Here is a 12,400-nt window from a genome sequence, read left to right as displayed (position 1 = left end):
ACTGTTGATTCTGTATTATTATGTGTGTATAACTGTGCTCATTGTGTGGGTGGCAATAAAATAAATGAAATGAATCTCACTTAACAATGTGTTATTTTTAACACACAAAAAAAAACATTAAATTGTTTTATCATTTCAGTTTCTGGATTGATTTACATTACAGTGTTGAAATGGACAAAGAGGACATTTCTGATCACTGGAAGGTGCTGTTAACCAATCAAAATCAAACGCTGTTTAATTTATATACATATTTAAAACAAAAAGAAAATGTCTTTGCCAGGATGACAGCACATAATATTTTATTGGTTATTTTTTAAGTATTCAGCTTAAAGTGCAGTTTAAAGTCTTAAATGGGTTAACTTGGTTAGGTTAATTAGGCAAGCCATTGGACAACAGTCGTTTATTCTGTAGCTAATCAAAAAAAATAAAACAAATTTACATATTATTCCAGTCTAAACATAAGGCTTTCTATAGAAGAAAGATATAATCGGAAATACTGGAGGACATAATGATTTTTTTTTCAACTGGACACTCATCAGCCACTTTATTAGGTACACCTGTCCAACTGCTCTTTAACGCAAATTTCTAATCAGCCAATCACATGGCAGAACCTCAATGCATTTAGGCATGTAGACATGTTCAAGACGATCTGCTGCAGTTTAAACCGAGCATCAGGATGGAGAAGAAAGGTGATTTAAGTGACTTTGAACGTGACATGGTTGTTGTTGCCAGACGGGCTGGTCTGAGTACTCAGAAACTGCTGATCTACTGGGATTTTCACGCACAACCAACTCTAGGGCTTACAGAGAATGGTCTGAAAAAGAGAAAATATCCAGTGAGCGACAGTTCTGTGGGTGCAAATGCTTTGTTGATGCCAGAGGTTAGAGGAGAATGGCCAGACTGGTTCCAGCTGATAGAAAGGCAACAGAGGTCTGCCGAAGAGCATCTCTGAATGCACAACATGTCCAACCTTGAGGCGGATGGGCTACAGCAGCAGAAGACCACACCGGGTGCCACTCTTGTCAGCTAAGAACAGGAAACTGAGACTACAATTCACACAGGCTCATCAAAACTGGACAATAGAAGATTGGACAAACATTGTCTGGTCTGATGAGTCTCGATTTCTGCTGCAACATTTGGATGGTAGAGTCAGAATTTGGCATCAAGAACATGAAAGCATGAATCCATCCTGTTTTGTATCAACGGTTCAGGCTGGTGGTGGGGGTGTAATGGTGTGGGGAATATTTTCTTTGCACATTTTGGGCCCATTAGTACAAATTGTGCATCATATCAACCCCACCTGAGTATTGTTGCTGACCATGTCCATCTCTTTATGACCACAGTGTACCCATCTTCTGATGGCTACTTCCAGCAGGATAACGCACCATGTCATAAAGCGTAAATCATCTCAGACTGGTTTCTTGAACATGACAATGAGTTCACTGTACTCAAATGGCCTCCACAGTCACCAGAGCTCAATCCAATAGAGCACCTTTGGGGTGTGGTGGAATGAGAGATTTGCATCATGGATGTGCAGCTGACAAATCTGCGGCAACTGCGTGATGCTATCATGTCAATATGAACCAAAATCTCAGGAATATTTTCAGCACCTTGTTGAATCTATGCCACGAAGGATTAAAGCAGTTCTGGCAAAAGCGGGTCCAACCTACTAGTAAGGTGTACCTAATAAAGTGGCCAGTGAGTGTATATGATAATGTACAAAAAATAGCCATATATTGATTAATCACTCAATCACTGATCTAAATCTTAACAGAACTGGATTACATTTCACAGTAGAGCATTTAGCCAAATGTGGCTACACTTTCTCCAATAGATCATAATCCTCAGTCTGATCAGACAGAGTTATTGCTGTCAAGTGTTTCCCAGAATGAAGCTCTATAGAGTGAATCTGTTGTCTGTTGAATAACTTTGTTTCCTCGTCTGCCGACAGGAGAATTAAAGCAATCGTTTTTGCCCTAACATCTTTGTTCCTCTGTGGAAAGTCAACAAATCCATTTATTTGATCGATGCATTCCTGCCTCCCTCAACAGCTTCACCCGGCCTTTATTTGGATAGAGTTTTGCTCAACAAATAAAGCTGAAAGGTGTCTGCAACAAGTAACAGGAGGACTCTTTATCTGAATCAGTGTTTCATTGTAGAAAGCAAGACATGGGTTGATATGATGATATATTTTCACTTTCAAACATGAGAAAAATTGTTATAATAAGTATTGTCATCAATTCATCCATTTAAACCATTTTTGCACACAAGACGACATATTCACTGGCTTTGATTTATAATTAAATGTATTAGTTTTAAATATCATTATTAATTATTCATTCATTTTTCTTCAGCTTAGTCCTTTATTTATCAAGAGCAGCAGAATGAACCGCCAACTATTCCCCGCCAACTAGCCCTTCCAGCTGCGACCCGGTACTGGGAAACAATCATTCAGTGCATGTTTAAAAATGTAATTTTGACCTTAAAATGGCTCATAAAAAAAATTAAAACTGCTTTTATTCAAGCCGAAATAAAACAAATAAGACTTTCTCCAGAAGAAATAATATTGTCAGAAATACTGTGAAAATTTCCTTGCTCTGTTAAACATTATTTGAGAAATATTTAAAAAAGAAAATAAGATTCAGACTTAAACTACATTTATATATATATATATATATATATATGTAACGATATGCGTATTCATATTGAACCGTTCGGTACGAAACTTTCAGTTCAGTATGCATTACAAACCCAACGATTTAAACTAATATCTAACAAGATAAAAGAGAATAAGTGCACAAAATATAATGTTTTCAGTGCAACAACGCTCAACAAGGCATCCTAAATTACGTGACAGGCAACATGCTGCCTTCCCCGTCCACCTCCAAACAAACACTACTCCAGTCAGGCACACGCTGCACTAGCTCGCAAAATGGTTAGTAATGTTAATGTAATCCACCTTTAACCAACAGCGGGTCTGGCGTTTGGGAGGGTGATGGCAAGAGAGTGGTGGAAAAAAAACAATGACATCGGCTATGACAGTAAGCAATTTTAGTGGTAATATTTGAGCATGTCAACTCATTTACACTGACATCACGGAATCACTAACTGGAATTAGACGAAAACTGGAAATACACGCACTACATGCAACTATGCAGCATTCAGACATTCTTACAGATTTGAACAGGGCAAAACAACTCACAGAGGCGATCGGTACACTTATAGCTGTGCATATGACCTTAATCGGTAGTGGAAATTTCAGGTTTCAAAAAAATGTTACATGTAATAGAGCCCCGTTACATTATTCCTTCACAAGCCCATTTTAGTCAGATAATTCATGCTTTCAGATCCACTAAAATAGCAGGTGACAGTCAAATCAAGCAGATCTGTGCTGTCTGAAGAAAAGGTGAACAAAAAATACTTAAAAATAGATATAAACTGAGTTCCATATAAAAACTAAATTGTTCTTTTGTTTTTATTTGTTTAACTACTACAATATTACATTTATGTTTTTATAAGCAGCTTTTTGGTTGAGTATAAAAAGGATTTGTTTTATTTGCTGCTAAGCAGAAACCCCAGAAGTATAGCTCTATCACTGTTTAAAGTAAAAGAAAAAAACAAGATCATACTCTTATGATATTAGTTTTAATACATTAAATAATTGAAATCAGAGAAATCCCCAGGTTTTTTTCTTTTTTGCTGTATCCAACCCAACCGAACTGTGATTTTTGTAAACTGTTACACCCCTTATATATATATATATATATATATATATATATATATATATATATATATATATATATATATATATATATATATATATATATATATATATATATATATATATATATATATATATATATATGCTGCCTATTTGTTTCACATACCTCTTCATTTGAAGTCTTGAAATCCATGTGCTAAGGTCAGGGAGACAGCCCTTCGAAAGCAAAGAAGAAGAAAACATCATGTAATTAAGACCAGTTGCATTAGCAAAAAGCTAAATGATATTGACCTTCAATGATAAATGTTGTTTGCCATGAAAAATCATTACAGACAAATGAAGATGCATTTGAAATGAATCACTGGTTGCTCCGTGCAGGAAATGCACAACTTTGTCTTGCATGAAAGCACACTCAGATGTGCAGAAATGTAATCAGAACTCTTCACAGCAAATTTGTTTTGACAAATAACAACAGCAGATGCAGAAGGAGGAGACATCATGCCACGCTCTTTGAAAAAAACAACAACGCTTTTTTCTGGAAACTTCTCAAAGCGCTGTATTTTTAGTTTGCTAACATGTGGATGGCAGAACAGATTAAGTGAGCGGAAAGTAACAACCACGTCTGAATACGAATGCAAATGTGGCATTTCACGTTTGCTCGGAGGCCTACTAAATAATTCAGTGAGAGTTATTGTCAAACAATATATCAGCCTGTTTGGGGTGGTCTCGGAACATTCAACACCATTTCTGGTTTGCTGTACACGGTCTGCTTGAACGCTTTATTGTGCAGTAAGAATATCAGACACAAGCACACACTGTGGACAGGACTGGTGTTATTTTTATTAAACCAACAAGTGTTAATGACATCTTTGTTTATGAAAATGTAAGACGCATACTGATGCAGAATTATGACTCATATATAGCCGACCCTGGACCACAAAACCTGTCAGTTTTGTTTGGAATAGCCAAAAATACATTGTATGAGTCAAAATAATTGATTTTTATTTTAATGCCAAAAGTCTAAATTTAAGGTATTTAAGGTAAAATTCAGTAAAGAAAAAAGAGAAATAATTTATTAAGTTAATGATCTCTTATACAGTATTTCATCAGCCTTCAAAGTACATAAATAAAATGCTATTTTCTTGGTGTTTTACAAAAAAATAATTACTGCCTATTTTTATTTTATTTTATTTTTTGCCTAATTGATTTTTATTTTATGGCAAAAGTCTAAATACAATCAAAGTCCCTTTAAGGCAAGTCATTTCACTCGGCGATCATCTTTAAAACGCCACTCGGGCAGTATGCTTGTGCATTCTGTCTGAATGGGGAAACATCAAATTCTCCAAAACTGTTAGCTAAGCTTACGATTACATTACATTTTGGAATCACGAATACAATTAGACATCAACTTTCTTGTAAGTTTCATTTCTAAATGTTCGAACCAAACTAAATCAGCATTTTTCAGGTTGCCCGAGCTAACGCACATGCTCACTTGAAAGGAACGAGATCACGACAACGACCTCATTCATGGCGTTCTACACATTATTCATTCATTTTCTTTTCGGCTTAGTCCCTTTATTAATACGGGGTGGCCACAGCGGAATGAACCGCCAACTTGTCCAGCACATGTTTTTTGCAGCGGATGCCCTTCCAGCTGCAACCCATCTCTGGGAAACATCCATACACTCTCATTCACACTCGTACACTACGGACAATTTAGCCAACCCAATTCACCTGTACCGCATGTCTTTGGACTGTGGGGGAAAACGGAGCACCCGGAGGAAACCCAGGCGAACGCAGGGAGAACATGCAAGCTCCACACAGAAACGGCAATTGACCCAGCCGAGGCTCGAACCAGCGACCTTCTTGCTGTGAGTTGACAGCACTACCTACTGTGCCACTGCGTTGCCTCTACACATTATCATCCTCCAAATAATGCTTTGTCAGATCGCGCTGCTCTTCTAAATAGGCATGGACCGGTATAAGATTCTGATGGTATGGTTCATGGTTTTATGGTATTGTGATTACTGCTCTAAAATATATTCCTTTTAATATCTGGGTAAAAAAACTCAAACATTTTTCTTTGTTAGACACAATATATTTTATTTTGAGAAACATTTGAAATATTTTGGAGCAGTAAACACACTCAAAAAAATACCTTTTTTTGCTCGTTCAAACTACTTATTTAAAATGAGCTGAAACAACACAATTCTTGAGATTTCATTGGGAATGTTTTTATGTTGAATCCACATAAATTTGTTAAAAATGTTAAGTTAACTTAATCGATTTGTGTTGGGTCAACATGAATGAATTGTGTGGAACCCTGCATTTTTTACAGTGCACGTCAGGCTAAATAATTAAAATGAATAATTGACTTCTGCTTTCTTCATTAGTTTCAAAAACACAGATTTCTTCACAATTAAAAATGGCATTTTTGGACATATTTTCTGCTGGAGATCCGTAAATAAATAATCTTAGCTATACCACAGGAACGGTATAGCAGAAATTTTCTAAACTGCGGTAAACGATAAAAACGGTTATCGTCCCATGCCTACTTCTAAAGTAATACACAACGTAAGACGCATGCTGATGCAGAATTATGACTTATATATGGTCGACCCTGGACCACAAAACCAGCCATTTTTGTGTGGAATTGCCAAAAATACAGTGTATGAGTCAAAATAATAGATTTTTATTTCATGCCAAAAGTCTAAATACAATTAAAGTCCTTTTAAGACACGTCAATTCACTCGGCGGCCATTTTTGAAACGCCTCTCGGCCAGTAAGCTTGGGCATTCTGCCTGAATGTGGAAACTTCTCAAATTCTCCAAACCTGTTTGCCAAGCCGATTACATTACATATTTAGAATCACCAATAAAATTAAGTAACAATTGTCTCACAAGTTTCGTTTCTAAATGTTCAAATCAAACAAAATCAGCATTTTTTTCAGGTTGCCCGAGCTAATGCACATGCACACTCAGAAAGGAACAAGATCACGACACCGACCTCATTCATGGCCGTTCTACCCATTATAATCCCAAAATAATGCTTTTTCAGATCTCGCTGCTCTTCTGAAGTAATCCACAACTTAGTTTTGATGGTGAATCTCATCCAGAAATGATAGCGACTTTTTGTTTACAAGTTTGTGGGCGTTTGAGTTGTTGCTGTCATGTGATGTGCTTTTGACAGGATGGACTGTACCTCATGTTTGTTTGATACAGATTACAAAACTAAAAAACTTTTGTTTCAAGTGTAGTTGGTTCATTTTAAAAGTACAGTTTTCAAGCTTTATTTGAATATATTTCTTATGTCTGTGAAACAAGTATTCGCTGAGATTCCAGTGCGTTTGTTGACCACATAAACTGTCGTTAAAGCACACGTTTGGTCTTAGTTTCTCCCCTGCAGAAATGTCAGTCTATAGCGGTCAATGATTGGCTCCTGTACTCGGAGGTGGCGCTTCATTTGCCATATTGACCATTACACTTTTCCCCATTCCAGACTATACGAGTGACATGTCTTGTGTACTCTATAGTCTTTAAAACAATTTCTATCCATAAACATATCAAAACAAAGTATTGGATTAGTAATATGCATTGCTCAGGAATTAATTTAGACAACTTTAAAGGTGATTTTCTCAATGTTTAGATTTTTGCGAACACTCAGATTCTGGATTTTCAAATATTTTCAAAAATTTGCAATAATTGAAAGCTTATTTGTTCGGCTTTTAGATAATGCAAACATCTAAATTTCCAAAAATATTATACTTATGGCTGGTTTTGTGGTCCAGGGCCACATAGAATTATAAAATGTATAGAACTCATAAAGTTGTAAATAATTATACAAATCTACAAGAAAAAGCAATGTTTAGATTCTTAATAAAGTCATGGAAATGTCACAAAACATCATGTTCCATGGCAAAAGTTGTTATTATTGCTTTGACAATTCTTCCATTCAAGCGAAGCAGACGTCTCTCTCATTACCATAATGTATTTGGACATTTTGACATCATTTATTTTGTAATACTTACATAAAGTGCATTAGTGTCTGTACACCTTTCAGCAGAGCTGGCTCCAGAAGTATTTTCCTATTCATTTTCCCCATAATGACTTTTAAACAGTCTTTTTCTAATTCTTTAACAGGCATAATAACTGAAGAGCTGACCTTTTGGGCATTGGTTAACGTTAAAGCAATTTCCTTGCTTAGAGTGGTATCAGAAAACCCATTACTGATGCACCGATATGGAATTTTTGATGGATATCGATGACCGATAACCCACATAAAGTGGTTCAACCAGCGTAAATAATATACTATTTACCAGCTTAAAGATATCATCCTAATTTTGTTGTCAGACCAATAACGATAAATTTATTTTAAAAACATATATCGGCCGATATCGATATGATCATTGATATACTGTACATCCCTAAACACCATTTAACCAAATTTTTTTTAAATATGCTTAGTCCAAGATAAAGGGTTAAAGTACACTATGTATTTCACCAAACAATAACTATGAACCTCACAGTATAACAAACTGATTTAAAACAAAGGAAATCAGAGATAAGGACAAAAATATAATCTACAGGACTGTGAATTTAAGAGCTTTACTGAGGGAATCAACTACAATCCCAAGAAGAATAGCAAATTACACAATTAAATGAACAATTTTAGAGAATTATCAAACTATTCTTTTAAAGCGGTGGTATCAGAAGAAATGCATTTCAAATGTATTGCTAAATATGCATCTGCTGTTATGGAAAATAATGAAGAGATCACATGATTATTTTGATTCATGATATATAGTTATGTGTTGGAGTAAAATGCAATTGTTGTTTAATTCTTTAAACAGCTCATAATATTTCTTCCTAATTTAAAATAAAAATTGTGTTACTTAATTCATTATTTTACAAAATGAAGTCTACTAAAGGAGGTCAAGCCTTCTCATTTATGGCTCCTAAACTCTGGAATAGACTTCTTGATAATGTTCGAGGCTCAAGCACACTTTCTCAGTTTAAAACTAGATTAAAGAACTATCTGTTTAGTAAAGCATACACACAATGCATCACATAATGGTGTGATGCGTGAGTGTGCTCCATGCAGTTGAGTGGGTTTGACAAACCACCTGTAGGACACACTCCTCCTGTCTTAATGCACCGGACATTTTGATAGAAATACTTCTATGTTTTATATGTTTGTTTCTATGTGTATCTATTTTCATTTCTAGCACTTCATTGACATTTAATATCTCTTGTTCAAATGGATTATGAACAGCAGCTACGCTAATTATTTTATTTGTTTACTATTTCCACCTGGGGATGGCCATTGATGGGATCCAAGACCTGTAAAGAGACGATGCCAACCATCGAGAACTTCGAGGACAACACATACACTTAATACACAAATACTTTTCATTAAACATGTACACACAGAAATCTCCTATATAATAAAAACTGCAGGTTTTCTAAAATAAAATTGAATGTTTATATATAATAATTTATATTTGACTGTAATGTAATAATGTGCACCTTTTGTAAAGCTGCTTTGAAACAATAACTATTGTAAAAAGCGCTAAACAATTAAACTTGAATTGAATTAGAAGTAAAAAGGTGCTATGTTTTCAGACATGTATATATTTATTTTAAGGCAACACTCTTAAATTTTTAAGAAATGTTATCGAAACATTATAGATTAAAACAATATTAACATTTTACACAAACCATATCTAATAATCCAGAGAAACTATAAGAATTTTCAAGTAATCTCATTTTTCCAAGGCTAAATAGTATTTTGATACTCAATAACATCATTTGCATTAACATAGAGGCGGAGCTAAACGTCTCTTCTGGCACACATTGTTTTACAGAACTTTCCACCAATCAGAAGCATTGTGGGTAATGTAGTTTTTCTGCACAAGAGAACACTGGCTATTATGGTCTGTTTCCACTGAGTGGTACAGTACAGTACAGTATGGGTCGGTACGGGTCACCTTTATCAGGCTTGCGTGTCCACTGCTAAAAGGGTACCAATAATACTCTTTTAGTGGGCGTAGTGTACGACAGAAAGTTTCAGTCAACGTCAATCTTGCTTGGGGAAATGTCAAAGTAAAGCTGTACAGGTCATTTACATATCATATGAGAAGCACTTCTCACAAAACAGATGCTTTAAACACATAAATACTTGTGTTTAATAGTTCATTACTAACCTTTCTAAGAATATGATTTGATTGTAACTGCAGATCAATGACAGTGCGAAATAGCCTACTGTAACGTCTGTAATTATATAAAATAAATAAATGCAACATATATGAACACATACAGACCTTTACAGTCTCCGATATGTTACCAATTACAGAAAAAACTACACACAACATACATTTAGTCCTTATTTGGGTTCAAAAACAACACAAAATATAGCCCACGGTCAGTGCAAACCTCTCATCTACATCTTTTAATGTTCACCAGCACATGTAGCCTCTACTGGAAAGTAATTCTGTCATTCCCGAGTTCATAATAGTCCATAAGGTGATGATAACAGTTAAACAAGGCAGTTTGTTCATGTTTTAGGTTGCTGAAAGAATCATTCGCTTCTTTGTTTTTCGGGCGTCTCCTTTGTTTTTTCGCGCTTCACTCTCGTGTTTGTTCATTTCTGAAAGGATCGGATGTTAGAAGCACTTCAATAATCACGCACACGTTATTATCATCAACTCAAGAAGTTCCTTATTTCAAATATAGACGTGCAGCGAACGTACACGAGAAAGCGAAACCGCTCGCGCATTAGACAGCCTTGTAAACAACTACGGGGCACAGGGTAGTTCGGCTCTTCTTCTTGGCTTTGTGGCTGTTCATCAAGACAACGACAAGGTTTGTTTGAGCTCGGGTCGACCATGACTCATTATTATATGTATATATCATTACGGTGTAATGTCTCGGCTGTGTTTTTAAAAATTTCACTCACTTTGTTTTCATTCTGGCTTGTTGCATGAGTGAGTGATGTATCTCTGAAAACCAATAGAGTTCAGTTGCGTGTCTTGCTCTACCTTTTGGTACGCTTTTGTTGTGCTAGGTACTCTTTGCAAAGAGTACACAAAAAGTGGTACGGTGCGGTTCGCTTTTAGGTGCCTTTTGACAGTGGAATAGGCCATAAAAGCGTACGAAATGAACCGTATCGTACCCCTCAGTGTAAAGTGCCCATTAAACACAATTGTTTCAAAAATAAAACAAAAATACATAAAAAAATAAGTTGGACTGATGCAAACAAGTACAAAATATCTGTTAAAAATCATATAAATCTTTTTGTTTGTTTGTTTTACTTCCAGAACCTGACAGAATTCAATAGTGATTCTCATCTGATCCTTACTAAATAATTATGTCAAATGTGTAAAAAATTTAAATGCAAATAATCATTATGATAACAATAATGCTTGAATTTTGCCACAAAAATCACCAGATTTCATTAAAAAAACAGAATTTTCTTTTGGTTTGGTGGAAATATGACATGTCTGTGTCAGTGAGGTTCACATTTTCTGGTACACAATGATACTTCTTTGAACAGGAAGAATAAATCACCGGAGGCATTTCCTGCCGTGTCATTCCGGTGCGATTTTATAAAGGTTTTAATAATTCATACAGCAAAAAGAATCACACAGCAGTATCTGACCGCAGCGCTCCTGTCGTTTAGCATGAAAATGCAGCTTGTACACCAGAACTACAGTAGGATTAAAAGTGTCCAGAGGAATCACTTCTGCTATTGCATCTCCCAGAGCAGCTCTAATTAAAATCATGACCAGCGGAGCACATTTAATCAGAACAATTGTATAATTTGCACAGTCCGAAACCACTCAGCAGGACAAATATAAAGAGATTACTGGCTGCTTTATCACTACTCCATATGCAAGGAAAGTAGCTATGTTTACATCCATGAATGTGAATTAAATCTATGTGCAAAACTGGAACGTCACATTAAAGACGTGCAAATGAAGCAGCGTTTTTATCCAATGAGTCAAAGAGAAGAAAGTTGTCAATTCCTGATTAAATGGCACCAAATATTAAAAGTAAAAACATAATTTGCTGCATTAGGAGAAGCTGCATGAATCTTTTCTTTATTGAATAAATGACTTGCTCCTCAGAAGACAATGCTGAAACACGATAAACATGTGGTGGCGTTTAAAAGGCGTGGGACGTGGAGCACAGACACATTGGAGGTCATTAATAATACAATAACACTAATGCTGAAATGGTTAACATGTTTTAAAATGACCAAAACAACATTTCAGATGTTCTACAGTGTGCTCAGCCTGCTGGTTTGTCCATTCACACACATTTTTATCATCGCATGATCTCTCATAACAAAATCACATGACTTTTTTAATGCGCATATTGGAACTTGTTCGTTAAAAGTGTTTCCATCATAGTTTATGCTCATGTATTTTATGCACATTTTCTAAATTTATGCACATCTTGGTGTTTCCATCATCCATTTCTATGCGCATATCCAAAATGCACATAAAAATTGGTGGATAGAAAATAGCTAGTGCCTATAAAAACACACGGCAATTCGTAACCTTTTGATTTAGTGGATAATTCGTATGAACTTGTACATTCTCATTGGTACATTTTAGTACAATTTTCTCAACACCCAATGACGGTTGGGTTTAGGGGTGGGCTTGGTGCCACGCCTCTT

The 12,400-nt window shown here is 35.6% G+C and overlaps 1 protein-coding gene across 1 annotated transcript in view; it reads right to left on the bottom strand.

The window, feature by feature from the left end:
* The window catches only part of sntg1 (syntrophin, gamma 1), a 97,666-nt gene that overhangs the window by 70,135 nt on the left and 15,131 nt on the right, over positions 1-12,400 (bottom strand). The window contains exon 2 of the mRNA XM_056451185.1: positions 3,888-3,937. Coding sequence (XP_056307160.1) covers positions 3,888-3,914 — 27 coding nt within the window. The 5' untranslated portion in view covers positions 3,915-3,937. The remainder of the gene's footprint in view (positions 1-3,887; positions 3,938-12,400) is intronic.

Source organism: Danio aesculapii, chromosome 24 (genome assembly GCF_903798145.1).
Source record: "Danio aesculapii chromosome 24, fDanAes4.1, whole genome shotgun sequence".
In the NCBI taxonomy this organism is placed as follows: Eukaryota; Metazoa; Chordata; class Actinopteri; order Cypriniformes; family Danionidae; genus Danio; species Danio aesculapii.
The sequence above is the reverse complement of the archived record's forward strand: the minus strand, read 5'-3'. Positions and strand labels throughout refer to the sequence as shown.